Source organism: Podarcis tiliguerta (assembly GCF_965153285.1).
Source record: "Podarcis tiliguerta genome assembly, chromosome: 9".
Classification (NCBI taxonomy): domain Eukaryota; kingdom Metazoa; phylum Chordata; class Lepidosauria; order Squamata; family Lacertidae; genus Podarcis; species Podarcis tiliguerta.
In genome coordinates, this window is record NC_139542.1 from 64,869,096 (window position 1) to 64,891,062 (window position 21,967).

General features: G+C 43.9%; 2 protein-coding genes and 1 long non-coding RNA gene across 4 annotated transcripts in view; 1 reads left to right on the plus strand and 2 right to left on the minus strand.

The window, feature by feature from the left end:
* Positions 1–926, minus strand: part of ANAPC4 (anaphase promoting complex subunit 4) — a 34,900-nt gene extending 33,974 nt beyond the window's left edge. Inside the window, exon 1 of the mRNA XM_083458154.1 lies at positions 670–926. The gene's annotated coding sequence lies outside the window, so the exon portion shown is untranslated. The remainder of the gene's footprint in view (positions 1–669) is intronic.
* The window catches only part of LOC310657419, a 98,299-nt gene extending 92,183 nt beyond the window's left edge, over positions 1–6,116 (plus strand). The window contains exon 2 of the long non-coding RNA XR_014501766.1: positions 5,767–6,116. This is a non-coding gene — a long non-coding RNA (uncharacterized lncRNA). The remainder of the gene's footprint in view (positions 1–5,766) is intronic.
* On the minus strand, positions 4,363–20,415 carry ZCCHC4 (zinc finger CCHC-type containing 4). 2 transcript variants are annotated; one of them, XM_083458355.1, is made up of 13 exons: positions 20,206–20,415; positions 15,562–15,680; positions 13,642–13,724; positions 11,754–12,029; positions 10,629–10,709; positions 9,800–9,872; positions 8,014–8,164; positions 7,634–7,734; positions 6,690–6,811; positions 6,431–6,506; positions 6,053–6,104; positions 4,924–5,080; positions 4,363–4,773 (listed from the first exon to the last, which is right to left on the minus strand). In XM_083458355.1, the coding sequence occupies exons 1-13, from the start codon at positions 20,282–20,284 to the stop codon at positions 4,626–4,628; spliced, it is 1,518 nt and encodes a 505-aa protein (XP_083314481.1). In that variant the 5' UTR covers positions 20,285–20,415; the 3' UTR covers positions 4,363–4,625. The 2 variants fall into 2 exon arrangements, with proteins under 2 accessions (XP_083314481.1, XP_083314482.1); XM_083458356.1 differs by having other exon boundaries at positions 4,363–4,722; positions 20,206–20,406.
* Positions 20,416–21,967: the final 1,552 nt, after the last annotated feature.

The window sequence follows — 21,967 nt, forward strand, 5'->3', positions numbered from 1 at the left end:
CGCGACTGGACCTAACGGTAAGGGGCCCCTTTACTGCAACCCATGTTTTGTTAGTCCAAAAATAGAAAACGAGCGAGGCCCCAACCAAAGATGAATGGCAACTTAAGTTGACAGAATATGCACAACTTGCAGACCTAACTTCTAGAATAAGAGAACAAGAAGAACGTAGGTTTAAAGATCGGAAAACCTCTTTTGACTATATGGGGGGAGGGAATTGTGTACGTTTGAAAACGTTGGCAGCATTAAGATAAATTCAGTAGTGTAAGTATGTTTTGATGGATGGAATAATGGAACACTAAGTGGTTTCATTTCAGGGTGACGCTGTGGGTTAAACCACTGAGCCTAGGGCTTGCCAATCAGAAGGTCGGTGGTTCGAATCCCCGCGATGGGGTGAGCTCCCGTTGCTCGGTCCCTGCTCCTGCCAACCTAGCAGTTCGAAAGCACGTCAAAGTGCAAGTAGATAAATAGGTACCGCTCCGGTGGGAAGGTAAATGGCATTTCCATGCGCTGCTCTGGTTTCGCCAGAATGGAATACTGAATGGTTTCATTTATACAGAATATGCAGGAATTTATGTTATGCACAATGAACCATGGAAAGAGAAGAAGGGAAGTCACACACACACACATATATATATATACTATATAAATAGAGAGATGTAAACTCTATACCTGGTGGCGCCACTCCTTTTTGCAATCGGAAGGGATGTTCTTGGTCCCTTCCTGCGCCTCGGTCGATCCGGTTTACCCAAAGCCAGCAGCTGCCCCCTTTGCCATCGCTAGGACGCACCCGGCGCCCGGAGATCCCGTCCCTCGGAGATCCAGTCCTCCAGCCCCAAGCGCTCCGTTTCTCCCGCGCAACCTGCGCCGGCAGAAAAGGCCCAACCTCCGGAAGCGGCGTCGCTTCTCCTCCGGTGGGGAAGGAAAGGGGAGTGACTCCGGAGCGGGAGGCGGGCGTTGCGCGCTCTCCAACGCCGCCCACCAGGCTGGGCGCGCGCTTCTGCTTTCCTGCGCCGCTTCGGAAAAGGCGACAGCAGGCGGGAGGGAGGGAGGAATCTTTTTACAGACCTCCCCCTTTTATTACCATTATATATCATTATTATCCTATTAGTATTACAGATTGTGATTATCATTATGATGACTGCTTTTGTGTGTACCTCGCCTTTCCCCCCTGACCAGGGCAGCTTACAGATGAAAAGAACAGCTGGAAACGCAATGGACGAACTGGGGGGAATCATTTTTTTTAAAAGCAACTATTAAACCATTGATTGAATCAAAGCACAACAAAAACAGCAAGGCAACTGACGGACTCAGCTGATAAAATAGTGCATAATGTTTTATTAGGTTTTTGTATACATGCTAGAAGCCGACCAGAGTGGGGCAACGCAGCCAGATGGGCAGGGTACAAATAAATTATCATTATCATTATTATTATTATTAGTCAGGTGGGTGGGGTATATAATAATATAATATTATTGCCATTAACTGCTTAAAACATAGGGTGGGAAACAATGACTTAAAAAGCAGTTAAACATTAATAGGATTGATATTCTATGTACCGCAGGTTACAGATGCTTCAGGTTGTGTTTTCTCGGGTTGCGGATCGCCAAAATCCGGAAGTACCGGAATGGGTTACTTCTGGGTTTCGGCGGTCACGCATGCGCAGAAGCACTAAATCGCGCATGCGCAGATGCGCCGCTGCAGGTTGCGGATGTTGTGGGTTGTGGATGTGCATCCCGCACGGATCACGTTCACAACCCAAGCGTCCACTGTATGTATCTAGAAACTATTGAAAACATCCAGTTACCACAGAAACAGCACAGCACTAGGCAAGGTTGTTTACCTGTGGGCAGAACAGCAAGAAGGGAACCAGCCGAACTTCTCTAGGAAGATGTCAGAGCAGCCACTAAGGACCTCTGCTCCCATCGAGCTACAGTGGTACCTCAGGTTACATATGCTTCAGATTACATACGCTTCAGGTTACAGACTCCGCTAACCAAGAAATAGTGCTTCAGGTTAAGAACTTTGCTTCAGGATGAGAACAGAAATTGTGCTCTGGTGACGCGGCGGCAGCGGGAAGCCCCATTTGCTAAAGTGGTGCTTCAGGTTAAGAACAGTTTCAGGTTAACTCCGGACCTCCGGAACGAATTAAGTACTTCACCCGAGATACCACTGTATCACTGACTTTGCTGTTTTTTATCCCCATAGGTAAAGGTAAAGGACCCCTGGACGGTGAAGTCTAGTCAAAGGCAACTATGCGGTTGCGGCTCTCATCTTGCTTTCAGGCCAAGCGAGCCGGTGTTTGTCCACAGAAAGCTTTCCGGGTCATGTGGACAGCAGGACTAAACCGCTTCTGGTGCAATGGGACACCGTGATGGAAACCAGGGCGCACGGAAACGGCATTTACCTTCCCGCCACAGCGGTACCTATTTATCTACTTGCACTGACGTGCTTTCGAACTGCTAGGTTGGCAGGAGCAGGGACAGAGCAACGAGAGCTCACTCCGTCATGGGGATTTCAACTGCCAACCTTATCAGCAAGCCCAAGAGGCTCAGTGATTTAGACCACAGCGCCACCTGCGCTTCCCACTGCAAGAAGGATGCAGTGGTAAACAGGGTAAATCTGTAAGGAACCTGCCTAAATCATATCTAACAACGTGGATCTTGGAGGTAAAGGAAAGTGGAGGGCAACAAATGAAGGAAATGCAACAGACACAGGTGGCGCTGTGGGTTAAACCACAGAGCCTAGGGCATGCTGATTGGAAGGTCGGCGGTTTGAATCCCTGCGACGGGGTGAGCTCCCGTTGTTCGGTCCCTGCTCCTGCCAACCTAGCAGTTCGAAAGCACGTCCAAGTGCAAGTAGATAAATAGGTACCACTCTGGTGGGAAGGTAAACGGCGTTTCCGTGCGCTGCTCTGGTTTGCCAGAAGCGGCTTAGTCATGCTGGCCACGTGACCCGGAACCTGTACGCCGGCTCCCTTGGCCAATAAAGAGCGCCGCAACCCCACAGTCGGTCACAACTGGACCTAATGGTCAGGGGTCCCTTTATCTTTACCTTTACCAGAAGAGAGGAATGCCTTCCCTAAATAGTTCCTTATTCCATGTTTGACTTTATCCATGTAAATATGCTGTGTGAATAGACCATTTCAGATCTGCATTTGTCCAGTCCTGTAAAGTGCTTCTGTCTTGTTAATAAGAGACTAGTTTACCATGTTCATACAATTGTGGGAGGTTAATTCTGGAGGCATTCTCACTATAAAACTTTCTATTTTAAATGAATAATCCTTAGGAGAGTTTTAGTGTTTTACATCTCTGGTTGATTGGAGGCACCAAGTTCCATGGATACTGAATACTTGAATGGGGCGATGGAATTCCTTGCTTAAGTAATTATGTGTTTTTTAAAAAAATATTTTATTTTGACAAAGTAATGATAATAAACAAATACGAATAAAAATGTGCACCCCACCACCAAGACCGTTCCATTGTAACTACCCAACCTCCCAAAATTTCAATACCTCTTGCGATGGTTTGACCCCTTTCCGTACAAATTCTACACACACTTTCCATATCTCCTCAAAATCATTTCTCCTGCATATTCCCCGTCTTACCTTAATGGCACATGTTAATTGATCATTAATAGCTATATCCCACACCTCTTTATACCATTCTTCCATTTTGTATTCTGCTTGCCCCTTCCACTTCCCAGCTATAATAACTTGTGCAGCTGTCAATAAATTTGTGAGCAAGTCCTTCATAGTCTGTGAACCTTCCACCCCATTGTAAATTGATAATAAAGCTACCTCTGGACTTTTGGTCAGCTGTAAACCAGTGATTGCCGCTATCTCCTTTAAAACCCTTTGCCAAAAAAATGTACATATATACACCCCCACCATATGTGAACATAATTCCCGGTTTCCTGACATCCCCTCCAACATAACACCAAATATTCATTGTTTATTTGATTTAATCTGACTGGTGTTAAATACCATCTCCAAACTAATTTATATTTTTTTTATTCTATGCAAGTAGATAAATAGGTACTGCTGCGGCGGGAAGGTAAATGGCGTTTCCATGCGCTTTGGTTTCCGTCACAGTATCCCGTTGTGCCAGAATCGGTTTTGTCATGCCGGCCACGACCCGGAAAGCTGTCTAAGGACAAATGCCGGCTCCCTCGGCCTGAAAGCGAGATGAGAGCCGCAAATCCCATAGTCGCCTTTGACTGGACTTAACCATCCAGGGGTCCTTTACCCCTTGCAATTCTTGATGTGCATCCTACTGCCTTGCTAGCTGCTTTGAAATATACTTTTTAGTAAGACATGAGCACAGTCGTTGAAGTCTCCAGAAAGGTAAGGAAACAAAGACAAAGTTTCATTTTGCAAAAATATATTAATATTTATAAAATATTAACTCAGTTACATTATTGAAAGCGTTTATACACAGTGTGCTAAAAAGACTGTAATATTTATATTTATATATATTTCCACACATTTAGTGCATCAGCAAGAGTTGGTGTTTTGGTGACATTTGCAGAGTTGCAAAATATGGCCTCCGATTCAGTCAGATATTCAGTATCCGGATTAATATTTGGAGAACACGGAATGAAGGACTCGTGCAAACATAGCCCATAATTTATACTGCACTTCTCATCTTCTTTCCACCTATCGTTTTCGTAGCATTCGCATCCACCAACTTCTTCTTCTTCTTCTGCCTTGACTTTTTCCCGCCTCTGCAAAGCAAGGCAAATAATCTTGAGCACTGCATTTTCAGATCTATAGAACTGGTAATGTGAATTGCAATAAATAGCTGCCGGAGGGAAGATATTAAGAAGGGAGGTTTAGAATCCCTCCCCTTAAAAATATATATATTCAGAACCTTTATGGATGTTGACACTGTAACTACACAGTAGATAATGATAGGATGGACTTACTGGTGTATTCTCCTAACCACATGTAGATTAGGGCATGTGGCGCGTTTATGGTCTGTCGCTCCACAAATGAAGCATCCCGTCTCAGATCCAGTGTCAGCATTCTTACAAGAGTGACTCGGCAGAGCACAGCGACCACAAACGCTGCAATGAATCCAAGCTGTGAAGGGCGGGAAAAGTAACAAGGAAAATGTGTAAGTTGTTGAATTCTGTGAGAATGCCAGCCACTGGGATCATTTCCTGCAACCCTCAAGGGGAATACAGTGGTACCTCGGGTTACATACACTTCAGGTTACATATGCTTCAGGTTACAGACTCCGCTAACCCAGAAATAGTGCTTCAGGTTAAGAACTTTGCTTCAGGATGAGAATAGAAATCGTGCACTGGCAGTGCGGCGGCAGCGGGAGGCCCCATTCGCTAAAGTGGTGCTTCAGGTTAAGAACAGTTTCAGGTTAAGTACGGACCTCTGGAAAGAATTAAGTACAGTGGTGCCTCGCAAGACGAAAAGAATCCGTTCCGGGAGTCTTTTCGTCTTGCGAAGCAAGCCCATTGACGGAGTAGCGCTATTAGCGCTATTGGCTAAAAAAGGGCTAAAAACGGCTTTTTTGGGGGGGGGGATTAGCGGTTTTGCTGCTAAAATGCTTTTAGCAGCTTAGCGATTCAGAATAAGGGGTTTTGGAGCAAAAAAAAAATTTGATCTTTTTCGTCATTTTTTGTCTTGCGAAGCAAGCCCATAGGGAAATTCGTCTTGCGAAGCACCTCTGCAGACGGAAAACCCTTTCGTCTTGCGGGTTTTCCGTCTTGCGAGGCATTCGTCTTGCGGGGCACCACTGTACTTAACCCAAGGTACCACTGTACCCTGTTCAGGTCTCTAGCCAGCCTAGGAAAGATTGGGCAACAAAATTCAAAAGGAGCCATGTTGTTCCACAACACAGAAGAAAACTCTGGGCTGTAGAATCTTAAAATTGGAAGGGACCCCAGGGTCATCTAGTCCAACCCCCTGTCCAAGTCCCTTATTGATTAAGGGTATTTGTTTAGAGTCTGTCTTATTGAGTATAGCTGCTTAACATTTTTAATAGTTTGAGCTTGATCTTTTTATTGCAAATTTTATGGTAAAAAGTGTAATACTTACAGGGTTTTACACATTTTTTGCAAAGGGAACAATGTGTCCAACGTCTCCCATCCTATGTGAAAAATAATAAAAGTTGTATATAGTTTAAAAATGGAAAAATTTAGCACTCCAGTTTCTAATTCTCCCCCCCCCCCTCCTGCTTTAATACAAATGTCCCCTTTTTCCTTGCACACATGGCATATATTCCTTGACTAGAAGAGCAAAATTTTATTTTCTTTCTCGATATTCCTCTTACAGGCCACATTGTTAGAAAGAAATGTGCTAATCCAAAGTGGGCAAGTCTATATCCCCTTGCAGTCACACAAAAATGCTATTCTGCAAGATACGTACTAAAGTTTGGGACCAAGTCTTGCTAAAACTCTTTCTAAACACACTTACTTTTGATGTGCATGAATCACAGATTTCACAGTGCTGGTTGTCTGAACTAACATACCGCTGGCAGATGGAGCAAAACCTGGCAGACGCAGAAAAAACAATTAAAATTCTTAGTCAGCTGTAAGGAATATTCACGATACAGCGCTACAAGTAAGTAAAGAGATTTCTCAATAGGCCACACAAACACTTTGTAAACACTATTTTTTTATAAAGTAAAATTTGAAAACCTTTTAGCTCCTCTCAGGTTAAACAAAAGCTGTACCTGTATCCTTCTTCCACAGGAAGCACTATCAAACGTGGTGAAATGTCGGTAAAAATACGAACTGGGGACTGTTTACGACCTGTCTTTCCGTGCTTATAAAGGGCATGATTATCATAGTCCACCTAGAAAATAAAAGACAAGAGAGTTGATACACACTGAAAAGCTTTTATCAGCTAAATTCCAAGTCAGGAAAGAGACATCATGTACATTTTTAATCTATTCTCTACCTATGCTTATAATATTTAGAAGTCCAGTTCCCCAAAGACAAGAAAAGAGCAAGATTAGGGGGCCACTCTTTTCAAATTTCAGTCCATCAGTAGCTCCACTGAAAAGCCTGTCTAGAATGATAACATGTGTGACTTTGGAGAGAGTGAAATACTCTATACCAGTAGTCTTCATCATTTTCAGAGGCTGGATCCACCTTTACCCCAAAATAGTTGTTGGGACGTTTTTTTTTAAAAAAATTACAATGCATTTTTATAGTGGGTTCTTAAAGACCAATGCTCTACAGTGGTACCTCGGATTACAGACGCTTCAGGTTACAGACGCTTCAGGTTACAGACTCCACTAACCCAGAAATAGTACCTCGGATTAAGAACTTTGCTTCAGGATGAGAACAGAAATCGTGCGCCGGTGGCACGGCGGCAGCAGGAGGCCCCATTAGCTAAAGTGGTGCTTCAGGTTAAGAACAGTTTCAGGTTAAGAACGGACCTCCGGAACGAATTAAGTACTTAACCCGAGGTACCACTGTACATTGTCTCCCGTTGCAGCACAAAAAGCATCAGTCAGAACAGGAAATTCAAAGTGCTCTGACAATGGGTTTCATCTCATCCTAGCCAACACAAAATAAATTACCAGAGTCCATATCCACCATGAAATGACTAGCTTTAGAAAAAAGAATGCTTTTTTTAAAACTTCACAATACCACTTCTCTGGGCCCATACCTGATAATCCAGCATACTGAAATTTGGAAAAAATTCAAGAATGCGTGACTCAAAGAAGTACGGAAATATCCAAAGTATGGGTAAGTTGTTGTCCGCAGGATCTAGGTAAGCAAAGGGAATAAAAAATGTACTTTTCATCACATAAAGGAACAGATAATAAAAATCTGCAAGCGCTGCCTGAAAGCACATAAACCTGTAAACAGTTTTGTAACAGCTGTTGTCCCTTGTTCTTCGGATAAAGCTTTAACGGATGAGTACAAATGGCAAATATCGCCTGCATTGCTGCATTCTATTTGTCCAGCAAAGATATACCATTTGGAATTAGAAAAGCTGCCTTCATTTTTCTAATATCAAATTGATCGGAAATCAGAAATAGTTACCTGCACCTCCTGTTGGTCTCCACATTGCAATCAGCTTTTTGAAACTAAACGCCAAAGCTTCAACCAAGCCTCCGAAGGGAGGATCAGCCACCATGATGACATCTTTCCCACTGTCCTCCTGCAAGAACTTCTCACATATCTCATAAGCAGCCTGCAAGAGATCAGAGACAACTTCCATTTCAAACTAAGTGGTGATCTGTCAGTTAACCTATAGGAATCACTCAGTCTGCAGCTTCTAGATGCTGCAGAATTGTAATCTCAGAAGTAGTGAAAAACGTTTCTAAGGCATGAATTTAAAAGTATGATATCCCTATACATTCTAAAGGACCGTTGGGTCCAGTCGTGGGCGACTCTGGGGTTGCAGCGCTCATCTCGCTTTATTGGCCGAGGGAGCCGGCGTACAGCTTCCGGGTCATGTAGCCAGCATGACTAAACTGCTTCTGGTGAACCAGAGCAGCGCACAGCAACACCATTTACCTTCCTACTAGAGCGGTACCTATTTATCTACTTGCACTTGTGCTTTCGAACTGGCAGGAGCAGGGACCAAGCAACGGGAGCTCACCCCATCAGGGGGATTCGAACCGCTGACCTGATCGGCAAGCCCTAGGCTCTGGTGTAAGCATAGGGATGTGGGTGGCGCTGTGGTCTAAACCACGGAGCCTAGGGCTTGGCGATCGGAAGGTTGGCGGTTCGAATCCCCGCAACAGGGTGAGCTCCCGTTGTTCAGTCCCAGCTCCTGCCAACCTAGCAGTTCGAAAGTACGTCAAAGTGCAAGTAGATAGATACCGCTCCAGCGGGAAGGTAAACGGCGTTTCATGCACGGCTCTGGTTTTGCCAGAAGCAGCTTAGTTATGCTGGCCACATGACCCGGAAGTGTCTGCGGACAAACGCCGGCTCCCTCGACCTATAGAGCGAGATGAGCGCCGCAACCCCAGAGTCGTCCGCAACTGGACCTAACGGTCAGGGGTACCTTTACCTTTTTATGTGTAAGCATACATAACGGCTCTCTAGCGTGTGGAATAATTGTATCTGTTTTACACCCGCATTTTATTTGAGAAATATTCTTGCACTGTATTTTTCTTAAAACATTTAAGCTGCAATTTTATACATGCTAACCTAGGAATAAGCCCCACTGAGCTCAGCTGGGCTTCCTTCTGAGTAGCCATGTACAGGGCTGCACCTTGATGAGACAGGAGAAAAATGGAAAGAACAAGCAAATGTCCATTGCATTGACTATGCAAGACTTTGAATCCCCAATGAGCAGGTCCCCACACAAAAGACCGCCTCTTTCCATATGAACCTACCTGGACCCTGAGATCATCTTCTGAGGCCCTCCTTCGTGTGCCTCCTCCTCGAAAGGTCCGGAGGGTGGCAACAAGAGAACAGGGCCTTCTCTGCAGTGGCTCCCCATCTGTGGAATGCTCTCCCCAGGGAAGTTCGCCTGGCGTCTTCATTATGCACATTTACGTGCCAGGCAAAAACTTTCTTTTTCAAACAGGCCTTTAGCTGATCCGATTTACATCCTATGTCCTTTTAAAATGTGTTTTTTTGGGGGGTGCTATTGGGCTGTTGTTTTATTTTTATTAGGTATCTTGTGGTTTTATATCTTGATTTTATTCTGTGAACCGCCCTGAGACCCCCAGGTATAGAGTGGTATACAAATTCAATAAATAAATAACAATAAATATCTGCTTAGCTCCTAATGTTCATTCAAAGAAATGAGAGAAGTGCTAAGTTCCACAAGTAGTATTCATAAAAAAATTCCCAGTATTTGGCTAGGCCTTACCTCTCCAGCAAAGAAATGGTGGTTAAACATGTTGTAATGGCAGAAGTCCTCCTCTGTATAAAACTGGGAGTACCTGTAAATTAATTATTCTCATTATATTCAAAAAAAGAAAAGAAGTCTGCCAAAATTGACTTGTTGCCTCAAGTCAGCATGTGAAATGGCCTCAGTTTCCTGTCTTCTCTGGCCTTAAAAGTTGCCACCTACATTTTCACCAGATCCCTCTTTCTTAGTGCCTTGTCATAGAATCACAGGTTTATAGAATTGGAAGGGCCCAGGAATATCAACACATGGTCTCCCATCCAATTTGAAACCACACCAGACCCTGCTTAGCTTTGCAGATGTGCTAGCAGTTCTATTGCTGCATCATTATGACTTTCTGCCCTTCTTTTCTCCCCTCCCCTGACCTCCAGATACCTCTTCACTTCTCAAAATCTATTCCTGCTCCTAGGGTCCATGTGACATTCTTAAAAGAGCTGACCATTTCCCCAGATCTCATAGATCAAGTCTACATCTACACAGCAGAGGGGAATAATCATTTATACTGAGTCGTAGCCAACTGCTGCGCAAAGCAAAAGAATGCACATTATCAAAGTTGGTTGTTCGACAGAATGCACAAGAAGAATCAGTTGTTTCGCAACAAGCTTCTGCTAGCACAACTGTTGCATTTTATTCCTTTTTTGCACAGCCTTTAAACTGTGCCACCTGCTAGCACAAGAGCTCTTCCGCTGGTAAACAGAGAACATTGACCACGGCCCATTGGCTAGATAAAATAAGCTTTGTGGTGGTTTTGATTGGGTGGGGGGGGGGATAACTTTTAATAAAAGCTTACCTGAAATCAATATCTAACAAAAGGCTCTTAAGGCAGATTTCCTGATCCTGCGATGTTTGGAATTTGATGAATTCATGCAGCCTGGAAAGGTTAAGATGTACCATTTAAATGTAAAAACGTGAATATCAAGAAAATATAAAATGATACATAGTGTTCTATTTAAACATACGAGGAAGCCACCCCCCCCCCCAAAAAAAATAAAGCCATGAATCCCATAACTATATAAGTAACAGGATACAAGCAATTCTTTACGTAACTGGAGGGATACGTAAGCGGAGGTACGACTGTACAATCATTTTAAGGTTTTGTTTCATTAGCATTCAACACTGAATGTTGGATGGGCTTTGCTAATGCTTCTGGCAAGGATCCAAAGCCACTTTTCCATTACTCAAGAGAAGGAAGTGCTATTTACTTCAATGAAGTTGTTTTAGAAATAAGTCATTATCTGTTTAAGCAACACCAAATGCCCCAAGACTAAGCCTTTTACAACCCTAAAGGTAAAGGGACCCCTGACCATTAGGTCCAGTTGTGACCAACTCTGGGGTTGCGGTGCTCATCTCACTTTATTGGCCGAGGGAGCCGGCGTACAGCTTCTGGGTCATGTGGCCAGCATGACTAAGCTGCTGCTGGTGAACCAGAGCAGCGCACAGAAACGCCGTTTACCTTCCCGCCAGAGCGGTACCTATTTATCTACTTGCACTTTGACGTGCTTTCAAACTGCTAGGTTGGCAGGAGCAGGGACCGAGCAAAGGGAGCTCACCCCGTCGCGGGGATTCGAACCGCCGATCTTCTGATCGGCAAGTCGTAGGCTCTGTGGTTTAACCCACAGCGCCACCCGCGTCCCATTTTGAACCCTAAGAGGTACCAATTTCCAGGTCCCAATGGGACCAAATGCAGTGGTACCTCCGGTTGCGCATGGGATCCATTCTGGAGCTCCGGTCAGATCCTGAGGAATTGACAACCGGAGTTGTTCTGCACATGCACTTGGTGCGTAGAGCGCTTGCGCACATGAGCAAGTGGCGAAACCTGGAAAAATACTTCTGGGTTTGCCATGTTCGCCTCCTGAAGGATACGCAACCAGAGGTGTGCGTATCCAGAGATACCACTGTATACTCACTGTCTTACCTTGGGGTGCCAACACAAAGCACCCTTTTAAAACCCAGCGTAGTGATAAGGTCCAGCAGGAACTGGCAGCTTCTCTCGGTGAACAGGTATTGTGCGTTTGTCTTCTTATTCTCCAGGGGGATGAGGAGCTGGCTGGGCCTTTTCAGATGAGCAACAGAGACGTCACTAAGGACCTGATGGCCCAGGTGTCTTCCCCACTCTGATGGCAACAGCAGCAGCTGGCATTCTCTGCAAAACCTCCTTTCCGACTGTGGCAACGCTACATACTCCTTGTACCTTATATACGAACACAAATTAGAAATCCGTCACAGAGCTGTAACGGCATTTGATTGCCTTCGTCCTCTGGTAGCCTCACCTCCAACTCCTTACTCTACGAGTGCCTCTCCGCCCATCTAGATCAGGGGTAGGCAAACTAAGGCCCGTGGGCCGGATCCGGCCCAATCACCTTCTCAATCCAGCCCGTGGACAGCCCAGGAATCAGAAAAAAACACTGATTTAGACTAGAGGCCCACCAGTCTTGAAAAGGTTAGTGGCAAAGAGGTTAGACCTGCCGCTCAAGGGATCTATTTCCAGAATCTAAGGGTCACAACAGCAAAGCCCTGCCCCACTTACCTGCCACCCAGAGTTTAGATCATGGGTAGGCAAACTAAGGCCTGGGGGCCGGATCTGGCCCAATCGCCTTCTCAATCCGGTCCTTGGATGGTCCGGGAATCAGCATGTTTTTACATGAGCAGAATGTGCCCTTTTATTTAAAATGCATCTCTGGGTTATTTGTGGGGCCTGCCTGGTGTTTTTACATGAGGAGAATGTGTGCTTTTATTTAAAATGCATCTCTGGGTTATTTGAGGGGCATAGGAATTCATTCATTTCCCCCCAAAAAATATAGTCCGGCCCACCACATGGTCTGAGGGACGGTCCACGGCTGGAAAAGGTTGCTGACCCCTGATATAGATGAACTCTGCTTCTGTATGCCAAAGTTGTTGAACTTCTTTGCGGAGAGCCGGTGATCTACGAGTGATCTACCACAGACATTCAGTGATCTACTGGGTAGTTCACGATCTACCGGTTGGACGTCCCTGGTCTAAGATAAAATTATATGGAAATGATATATCGATGGTATCTAACACCAAGGAAGTTGGCAAAAATGCATAAATCTAAATCAAGTAAGAGTTGGAAAATGTAATGAGAAAGAAGGTTCTTTCTATCACATGTGACGGCCTTATAGTTAGGTCAAAGCTTACTGGGAAATGATATATAATGAAATGAAAAGGATGTTTAAAATAACCTTTGTAAAAAAAAAAAATGTTACTTGCCCCAAAATGGAAAGAAGCAGAAGTCCCAATAAAGGAAGTATGGATACAAAAACTTATGGAATATGCAAAAATGGCAAAACTTACTGGAAGAATAAGAAATCAAGAAAACATTTATATAAATATAAAAGAATGGAAACGGTTTATTGAATATTTACAGATAAATTATAAACAGATAAAAACATGGTCAGGATTATTGTAACAACCTGCAGCTTTATAAGAGCATGTATTTAAAGAAGATGAATAAACGAGCAAATTAAGTTAATTTCGACATGCAGAAGGTATTGAAAATAAATTTAAGGAACTGCAGAAAGAAGAGGATGGAAGTCGAGTTTTGAAATGTCAAAATGGATGTAAAATTAGTGAAATGTATAAAACTAGTGAAATGTATAAACTTGAAAAGTACAAATAAATAAACAAAAGATTCCCTGGAGCAAAGAGGGGAAAATTCCTTTCTGCAAGGAGAAACCTCTTGCACTAGGCAGTACAGGAACACCAAATACTACCCCTGGTTTTTTGTGTTTTTTTTTTAAAGGAATACTGATTCATTCAAATAAAAATAATAATTGCATAGGTACCTCTCTACATTGTCTCTGTGAGATAATAATGGTTGATGGCGTTGGTTGTAAATTTCCCGTGCTGAAAGTCTAGCTTCTGATACCTGAGGAAAACGTGTATGAAATATACGTAGAAATTCAATATTTACATATTTACAATACATACAATATTTATCACAAACAGATACGGTTTTTGAGAATTCAGTCCGGCTCAAGTTTCAATTTTTTCTCTCAGAATTTATGGCCCACTCAGAAATTTTAAAAATCCAAATTTTGCCTCATAGTAGTCCTCAGTACTGCATACTTAAGTGTTTGCTTTGTTTGGGAAGAAGAACTACTGGGTTGTTTTTGCTTTTATTTGGATTATGTATTTTGTGGCTTTATATTCTGATTTTATCCTGTGAACCGCCCTGATACCTGAGGGTATAGGTGGTATACAAATTTAATTTAATAATAATAACAATAACAATAATAATAATAATGCAAAATGTGGATTTTTTGCTGAATGACTGAAACATGACTTCAGATGTGCACATTCACTGGTTCTCTCTTCTAAAGTCTTCAGCCAATTTCCCCATTTTCTCCCCTTTTTTTATGTCCTTCTCTGCCAATGACACACAGCTTAAAAAAACACACCACTGAGTAATACTGTTTTCCTGGGGGTACGCATACTCCGTAACATTTTGTGAATCTAAGTTTGGCTTCATTGAGGGGCAGTATTTCAATGAGGAGAAAAATGAGAGTGCCCCTAAACATTTTTTTAAAGAAAAAAAGCACTGCCACTTTAGAGTACCTAGTTTTCATATGGGCACACTACTGTAGTATGAATTCCTGCGGTTCTGCAAGATACTTAACTGTCCAGCTGTATTGGTGAACAAAATTCCAGCAATATGTAGATACCAATATATAAAGGTACCAGCTATATATCACACCTTAACATTTATGAGGAAGTCTCTTATGAGTCGGATCCCATTTAAAATGTTCTTAATGCTTTGAGAAGACCTGTTGAAATCAATGAGATGGCTCAGTTCTGCCTACCTCAAATCACATTGATTTCAATCAGGGTGACAAAAAATCAATGATTTTATTTTTTAAAAAAATTAAAAAATGGATTTTTTAAAAATTTAAATTGGATTTTTAAAATAAAATGCTTTTGGAGGAAAAATCTTTCCAAAGATAGTTTTCTATTTAAGTTACATTATAGTCCAAAGGCTATTCATCAGGAAATAAGGATTTGTTTTAAGTTTTTCATGTGTGCTAAAACTCAGTCTAAGATTAAAAATAAAATATAAAATTAACCACATAAGTTAACAAACATGGATACATATGCTATAATGTTATTGTTTTAGTTAAATAAATTGTTATTAAGGAAATGATTATTTTTCTCTTTCCAATAAAGTACAGCAGAAAAGTTCTCCAACTATAAACAGTTAACTTATTAAATCTCACAATAATTTCATAATTATCTGTCTATGTATTTCTAATAGTATAACCAAATCAGTAATTTTTGATATAACTGTAAAAACTGCTCCGAAAATTTATTATTCCAAAAATAAAACCTTCATGTGGTTGTAAATATTAAGATTATACCATCAAGAACGAGTCTTTCTGTAAAAAAAAATGAATTAAATCAAGTCTTACTGAATAGTGATTTAAATTGTGTTTTAAATTGATTTATTTTAAAACAAATCCACCCTGATTTCAATGGGTCTAAGTATGATTGTATCTGGATCTAACCCTACGATTCCACTCCTTAGCAAGCCCTTTGCTCACCAGAACTCTACAAACTGAGAATACAAACCACAGTTAAATACTGTGTGTGCTTAATCCTCTAACGAAAATCAATGCAATTTAAGAGTGTTCAGATTTGGTGTTTTGACAACTTTCTTGAGGATTAAATGTATCAACCATACTGTTAAAACCTTTATTCTTTCTGTATACCTTTTCATCTTCCCACTGAAAAAAGTTACAGTCTCTTCTTTCTCTGCAAGCAGAGCAAGCGTAAAATCTTCTTCCCTCTTCTTTCCCTCGAACAATCTTTGCAAACAGAAGGGTGGGGCCTAAGAGAGAAAAGCATTGAAAGATCTATATTCTGAAAACACTGGAATTATTTTTTTCTGGGGGCGGGAATAATAGAGTCTTGCAACAAGCAATAGCAATAGTCAATGTTTGAGATTGATAACAAAAATGAACTTAAGTTGACGCCCCAATGAATCAGGTACAGCTCGTTCCCACTTAAGTCATTGAAATATAGGCTCTTAAATAAAAAACAGTACATTATTCTTAAAAGATTAAGTGCATCAAAGGAAGATTTTCAAGATCTCACTTGACCTGTCAGCAATCTTTGGGGAATACTGGCAAGGGAGAAAGTATTTAGAAGAAACTGACAGAAATTGGGGGAAATCGGGTCCTCCCTTAAAGAGGGCACGTATTGCAGTGAGACCTGGAAACCGAAACCCTGTGTTGTGGGTGGGTACGATTGGTCAGCCACAACACCCGATTGGTAGGTCCCTCATAAAGGCGAAGGTAAAGGGACCCCTGACCATTAGGTCCAGTCGTGACCGACTCTGGGGTTGCGGCGCTCATCTCGCTTTAATGGCCGAGGGAGCCGGTGTACAGCTTCCAGGTCATGTGGCCAGCATGACTAAGCCGCTTCTGGCGAACCAGAGCAGCGCACGGAAACGCCATTTACCTTCCCGCTGGAGAGGTACCTATTTATCTACTTGCACTTTGACGTGCTTTTGAACTGCTAGGTTGGCAGGAGCAGGGAGTGAGCAACGGGAGCTCACCCTGTCGCGGGGATTTGAACCACCAACCTTCTGATCGGCAAGCCCTAGGCTCAGTAGTTTAACCCACAGCGCCACCCGCGTCCCTCGTAGCTGGGTGCAATCTGGCCAATGGGACACAATCCAAACTGTTTGAGGGACCTATTTATGCCCATGCATGTGACCCAGAGCTTCCTCTTTCGGCACGTGCATTCGGAACACCTGCCCACCTCTCCCTACTTTTAGGGCTTTGCGCTTGACCTTGCTATGCGGTTGTGTGTCGTCTGTCATTGGGACAGGGGCACGGCAGCAATTTCCCCCACTTGGCTGATTGGCTGTTGCCATTTGGGTTTCGCCTGCCGCGTAGCAAATTGTCACAACTTGTAAGGTTGCGGATAGGCTCTGGTTCAGGTGATAGGGATGGGAGAACGTTCTTGCCATCCCTATGAGAAGGGTATTCCATTAAAGGAATTCAGGGACTCAATGGTTTGGTCAACCCTGTGAGGGGGTTGTGCCCATGCCTGAGTCCAGGGGGACATCTGGGTGGCGGAGTTAGCCTGCTCCCAGCTTTCCGCTTATCCAGGTGTTCACCCTTGGCTGACCTATGCTGGAACCCTGGGTCAGCGCTACCTGCATGGCAGGGAGCTAGTCGAAGCAGAGCCTATGCAACCAGTCACTTTCTGTAATCAATAAAGTTGTGGCCTATATTCTGCCAAAAACCAAAACCAAAATTTGAGTCAAGTGTGAATTTATTTGGCAAGAGTGTTGTTAGCACAGAAATGGAAACAAGAAGAAATTCCGACGAAAGAAGAATGGCAGACGAAATTAATGAACTATGCAGAATTGGACAAAATGACAGGAAGGATTCGAAATCTGCGGGACCAGAGATTTACAGAAGATTGAAAGAAGAAGTATATGAATTATTTGAAGAGCAACTGTAATCAACAAATTACGCTAGTAGGATTACAATAAGTTTTGTAAGGAGAAATATACAAAGTGTTACAAAGTAGAAAAAGATAGAGATATTGGTTATGAGTTTGAAATGTAATAGGGAATATAAGAAATGCATACTGAGAGATTAGATTGGAAAATTTTCAGACAGGATTGATGGAAGTAAAAAAATTGAATAAGATGTAAAAGTATGTTTAATTATTGTGGGAAATGATATGTTAAAAAACTAATTAAAAATAATATGCCAAAAAAAAAAAGTGTGAATTTATTTAGGGGGAGGTTTCTGGGTCTGAACACGCAAATTTAAGGCCTACACTAAAATACTGAGGCGGGTGGGAATAAAGGTTCCATATGTTGGTGGATTCCAAAAATAAACTTGAACTGAAACAAGACTGTCCTTGAAGCAAGTCTGCTTAGCAACGAGAATTCTTCCCGGCAACAGGTTCTTTATCTGGGCATGTCTTGGGGGAGGAGAGAGTCTGTCTCTCTGTCCACATGGCTGCAGGGAACAGAGAGAATTAAAATATCTCTATATAGTTCTTCTTCTTTTTTTTACGTAGACCAGTAATGATACAGAGTTCTGCAACTTGTAATATAAATTAAAACTTTGGAGAAAACCAGCGCTTTATCTGAAAGAGAAGAAAAAACTTCCAACTTCTTTCTCACAGCCATGCCAGTAGAATGGGGACTGTGTGAGACTGAATCTAAATCATGGGTAGGCAAACTAAGGTCCGGGGGCCAGATCTGGCCCAATCGCCTTCTCAATCCGGTCCTTGGGTGGTCCGGGAATCAGCGCGTTTTTACATGTGTAGAATGTGTCCTTTTATTTAAAATGCATCTCTGGGTTATTGGTGGGGCCTGCCTGGTGTTTTTACATCAGTAGAATGTGTGCTTTTATTTAGAATGCATATCTGGGTTATTTGTGGGGCATAGGAATTAGTTCTTCTTTCTTTTCCCCCCCAAAATATAGTCCGGCCCCCCACAAGGTCTAAGGGACAGTGGACCGGCTCCCTGGTTCGCCAGAAGCGGCTCAGTCCTGCTGGCCACATGACCCGGAAGCTGTACGCCGGCTCCCTCGCCCAGTAAAGCAAGATGAGCGCCGCAACCCCAGAGTTGGTCACAACTGGACCGAACGGTCAGGTGTCCCTTTACCTTTCCCCCCCGGTACAGACAGGCTCTAAACAAACGGGCAAACCCCACATCGCGGGACAGCCGCTCGGGTGCACAGAGCGGCGCACGTGCCCTGCAACCGGGGACGGAGCAAGCCACCAATGGTGGACATCCGGTGCGCTGCCCGCCCGCGACTCCCAAGCCTCCCCCAGCTGTCAAAACGAAGGGGGAAGGGAGGGAATGCCCCCGGTAAAGCACTGCAGCTCCCCCCTTCCCCTGACAGCTCGGGGTAGGCTTGGGAGTTGCGGATGGGCAGCGCACCAAATGTCACCCCCCTCAGCGAAGGCACCCAGGACGGTCCGCCCCCACCGCGCCCCCTTCCTCCGCCCGTGAGAAGAACTGAATGGTATTTATTCCTTCAGAGGATTCACCGATAGAGCTGGACTACTGCTATGAAGAAAGCAGTATCTTTATTTGTGAAGATCAGACGACGTTTGTAGGTTTGCAAGAAGTTTTGTGAGGAGTATTATGGGAATTATTGCAAAAATGGATAAGGGGGAGGAGGATTAGTTATGATAATTAAAGGGAATAAGAACTTAAGAAATGCATAAGTGGTTAAAACGGTGGATCATCAGAGGTGCTGAGGGAAGTCCAAAAAAAGATTGTATAAATGATGAAGCTTTGTGGTATGTATGATAATTTATATGTTAAAATTAATAAAAATTATTATTAAAAAAAGAAGAAGGTTAAGCCGCCTTGAGCTCCTGGGGAGGAATGGCACCCGGGGTGCAAAGGCGACAATTATATGGATATATGGAAGAAAAGTGAGATGCAGCATGCAGCCATCGTTAAAGATGGGGAGAAATAATAATAACAATATAATAATAATTTATTATTTATACCCCACCCATCTGGCTGAGTTTCCCCAGCCACTCTGGGCAGCTCCCAATCAAGTTACAATACAGCGTTAAATATTAAAAACTTCCCTGAACAGGGCTGCCTTCAGATGTCTTTTAAAGATAGGATAGCTGCTTATTTCCTTCACATCTGAAGGGAGGACATTCCACAGGGAGGGTGCCACTACCGAGAAGGCCCCGGGTCTGGTTCCCTGTAACCTCACTTCTCACAATGAGGGAACCGCCAGAAGGCCCTCAGTGCTGGATCTCAGTGTCCGGGCTGAACAATGGGGGTGGAGACGCTCCTTCAGGTATACAGGACCGAGGCCGTTTAGGGCTTTAAAGGTCACCACCAACACTTTGAATTGTGCTCGGAAACGTACTGGGAGCCAATGCAGATCTCTCAGAACCGGTGTTATGTGGTCCCGGCGGCCACTCCCAGTCACCAGTCTAGCTGCCGCATTCTGGATTAATTGCATTTTCCGGGTCACCTTCAAAGGTAGCCCCACGTTGCAGTAGTCCAAGCAGGAGATAACTAGCTTCCTGAAACTTGGCCCTCCAGATGTTTTTGGCCTACAGCTCCCATGATCCCTAGCTAGCAGGACCAGTGGTCAAGGACGCTGGGAATTGTAGTCTCTGGAGGGCCGAGTTTGAGGAAGCCTGCTCTAGCCTCCCTCGCAGAGCTGTTGTGAGGAGGAAACGGGAAGGCGCAAAGCTGAAGGTTGAGCCGCCTTGAGCTCCTGGGGAGGAAAGGCGGCGTGCAAAGGCGACAACTATATAGATATGCGAGATTTGAGGTGGGGGAAGAAAAGTGGGGTGCAGCATGCAGCCATCGTTAAAGATGGGGAGAAAGGGCGACTCACCGTGAGGGCAGCGGGGAGCTGGGCTGGAGGGGTCCCGATCCAGCACCACCGCCACCCCGGGGCGCTGCCCGTCTTCCATCGCGGCTTCCCCCCGGGCGGCTCTTCCTCTCCCCGATTGCAGGCGGAGCCAAATGCAAATGGCCGACAAGCGGCTGATCCCTCACTCCGCCCTTTTTTGGTGTGTTTTTCTTTTTTGCCTTCCCCGATCCCCGCCCCACTCCTCGCCATTTCGCACCCCCGATGCGCGCGACACACGAACAGCCCTGCCAAGGTGGTCGAGGCTCGGAAAGGCAGCGCCTGCAAGGCTGAGCGCGGGCTCTTTGGGCGGAAAGAGAGGAGGATTCGAACTCAAGCCTTCCCGAGCGCCCTGGTTCTTCAGCGCCTTTTTTTCCAGCTCCCGAGCCGCACGCCGCCTCTCCGAGGAGGCGGCTCCCTCCGAAACAACAGGAACGAGAGTTAGGCTCTCTCTATTTTTCCTAGCTCTAGGATTTATTCCTCTCTCTATTCTTTTCATATCTCTAGGGTTTATTTCTCTACCTTCTGCCTATCGATAGGAAAAATATAGAGAGAAGAATAAATCCTATCTCTAGGGTTTATTCCTCTCTCTATCTTTTCTTCCCTATCTCCAGAATATATTCCTCTCTATTTTTCCTATCTGTAGGATTTATTCCTCTCTCTATATTTTTCCTATCTCTAGATCTATTCCTCTCTCTTTTTTTTCCCAATCTCTAGAATTTATTCCTCTATCACTTTTTCCTATCTCTAGGATCTATTCCTCTCTCTATTCCCCCCCTCCCCCAATCTCTGTCTTTGGCTTCCCAGCGAAACCAAGCGTGGGTGAGCATGAGAAAAGAAGATTGGTAGATCTCCAAACTAAGCAGGCTTTCCCAAACATAGGGTTGCTCCAGGTGTTTTTTTTTTTTCTGACCACAATTCCCATCATCCCTGACCCTTGGTCCTGCTAGCTAAGGATGATGGGAGTTGTAGTCCAAAAAAAAGCTATAGAACCTGGTTTAGATTTGTGTGTGCATGCCCTGCCGCTTAGTTTCCTGCCTGATTTTTTAAAATGCACCTTTTGTCTTTTGTTTCCTTTTCCATCTCCACCCCCCCCCCAATAGCTTGTCGAACTGAAATATTTTCTGTTCCTGCCTGATTTGAAGATTCTGTAGCAGAAAGTGGGCCGTGGGCTGCTTACACCCAGCTCCTTGGTGGAAAGGTAAATAAAAATAATAAATATTACCATAAACATTCCTCCTCCCACCCCCATTATTCTGCCTGTATAGCATAGACTTCAATACCTTGATTCTAAGATATGAAAACTTTACACCAGGCACCCCCAAACTCGGCCCCCCAGATGTTTGGGGACTACAATTCCCATCATCCCTGACCACTGGTCCTGTTAGCTAGGGATGATGGGAGTTGTAGTCCCAAAACATGTGGAGGGCTGAGATTGGGGGTGCCTGCTGTACACCATCGTTTCTCACACTTTTAGGGTTGGATGACCTCTCCTACGAAGGTTGCCCATGAAAATAAATTTGTCTGCAGCACATACACATGTTATGCCCTTTGGATGCTACGCATAAAGACTAGCAAGTGATTTTGATCTTTGATGCATGGTTGCGTAATGAATGTAGCCAGCACAGTTGGAAGACATAAGCCAGACACCGAGATTCGAATCCTATTCAGTCATAAAATTAACTGAGTAAACTCAGGTCACACTTCCAGCAGCGTGAATTAATTCACATAACTGTTGCAAGGATAA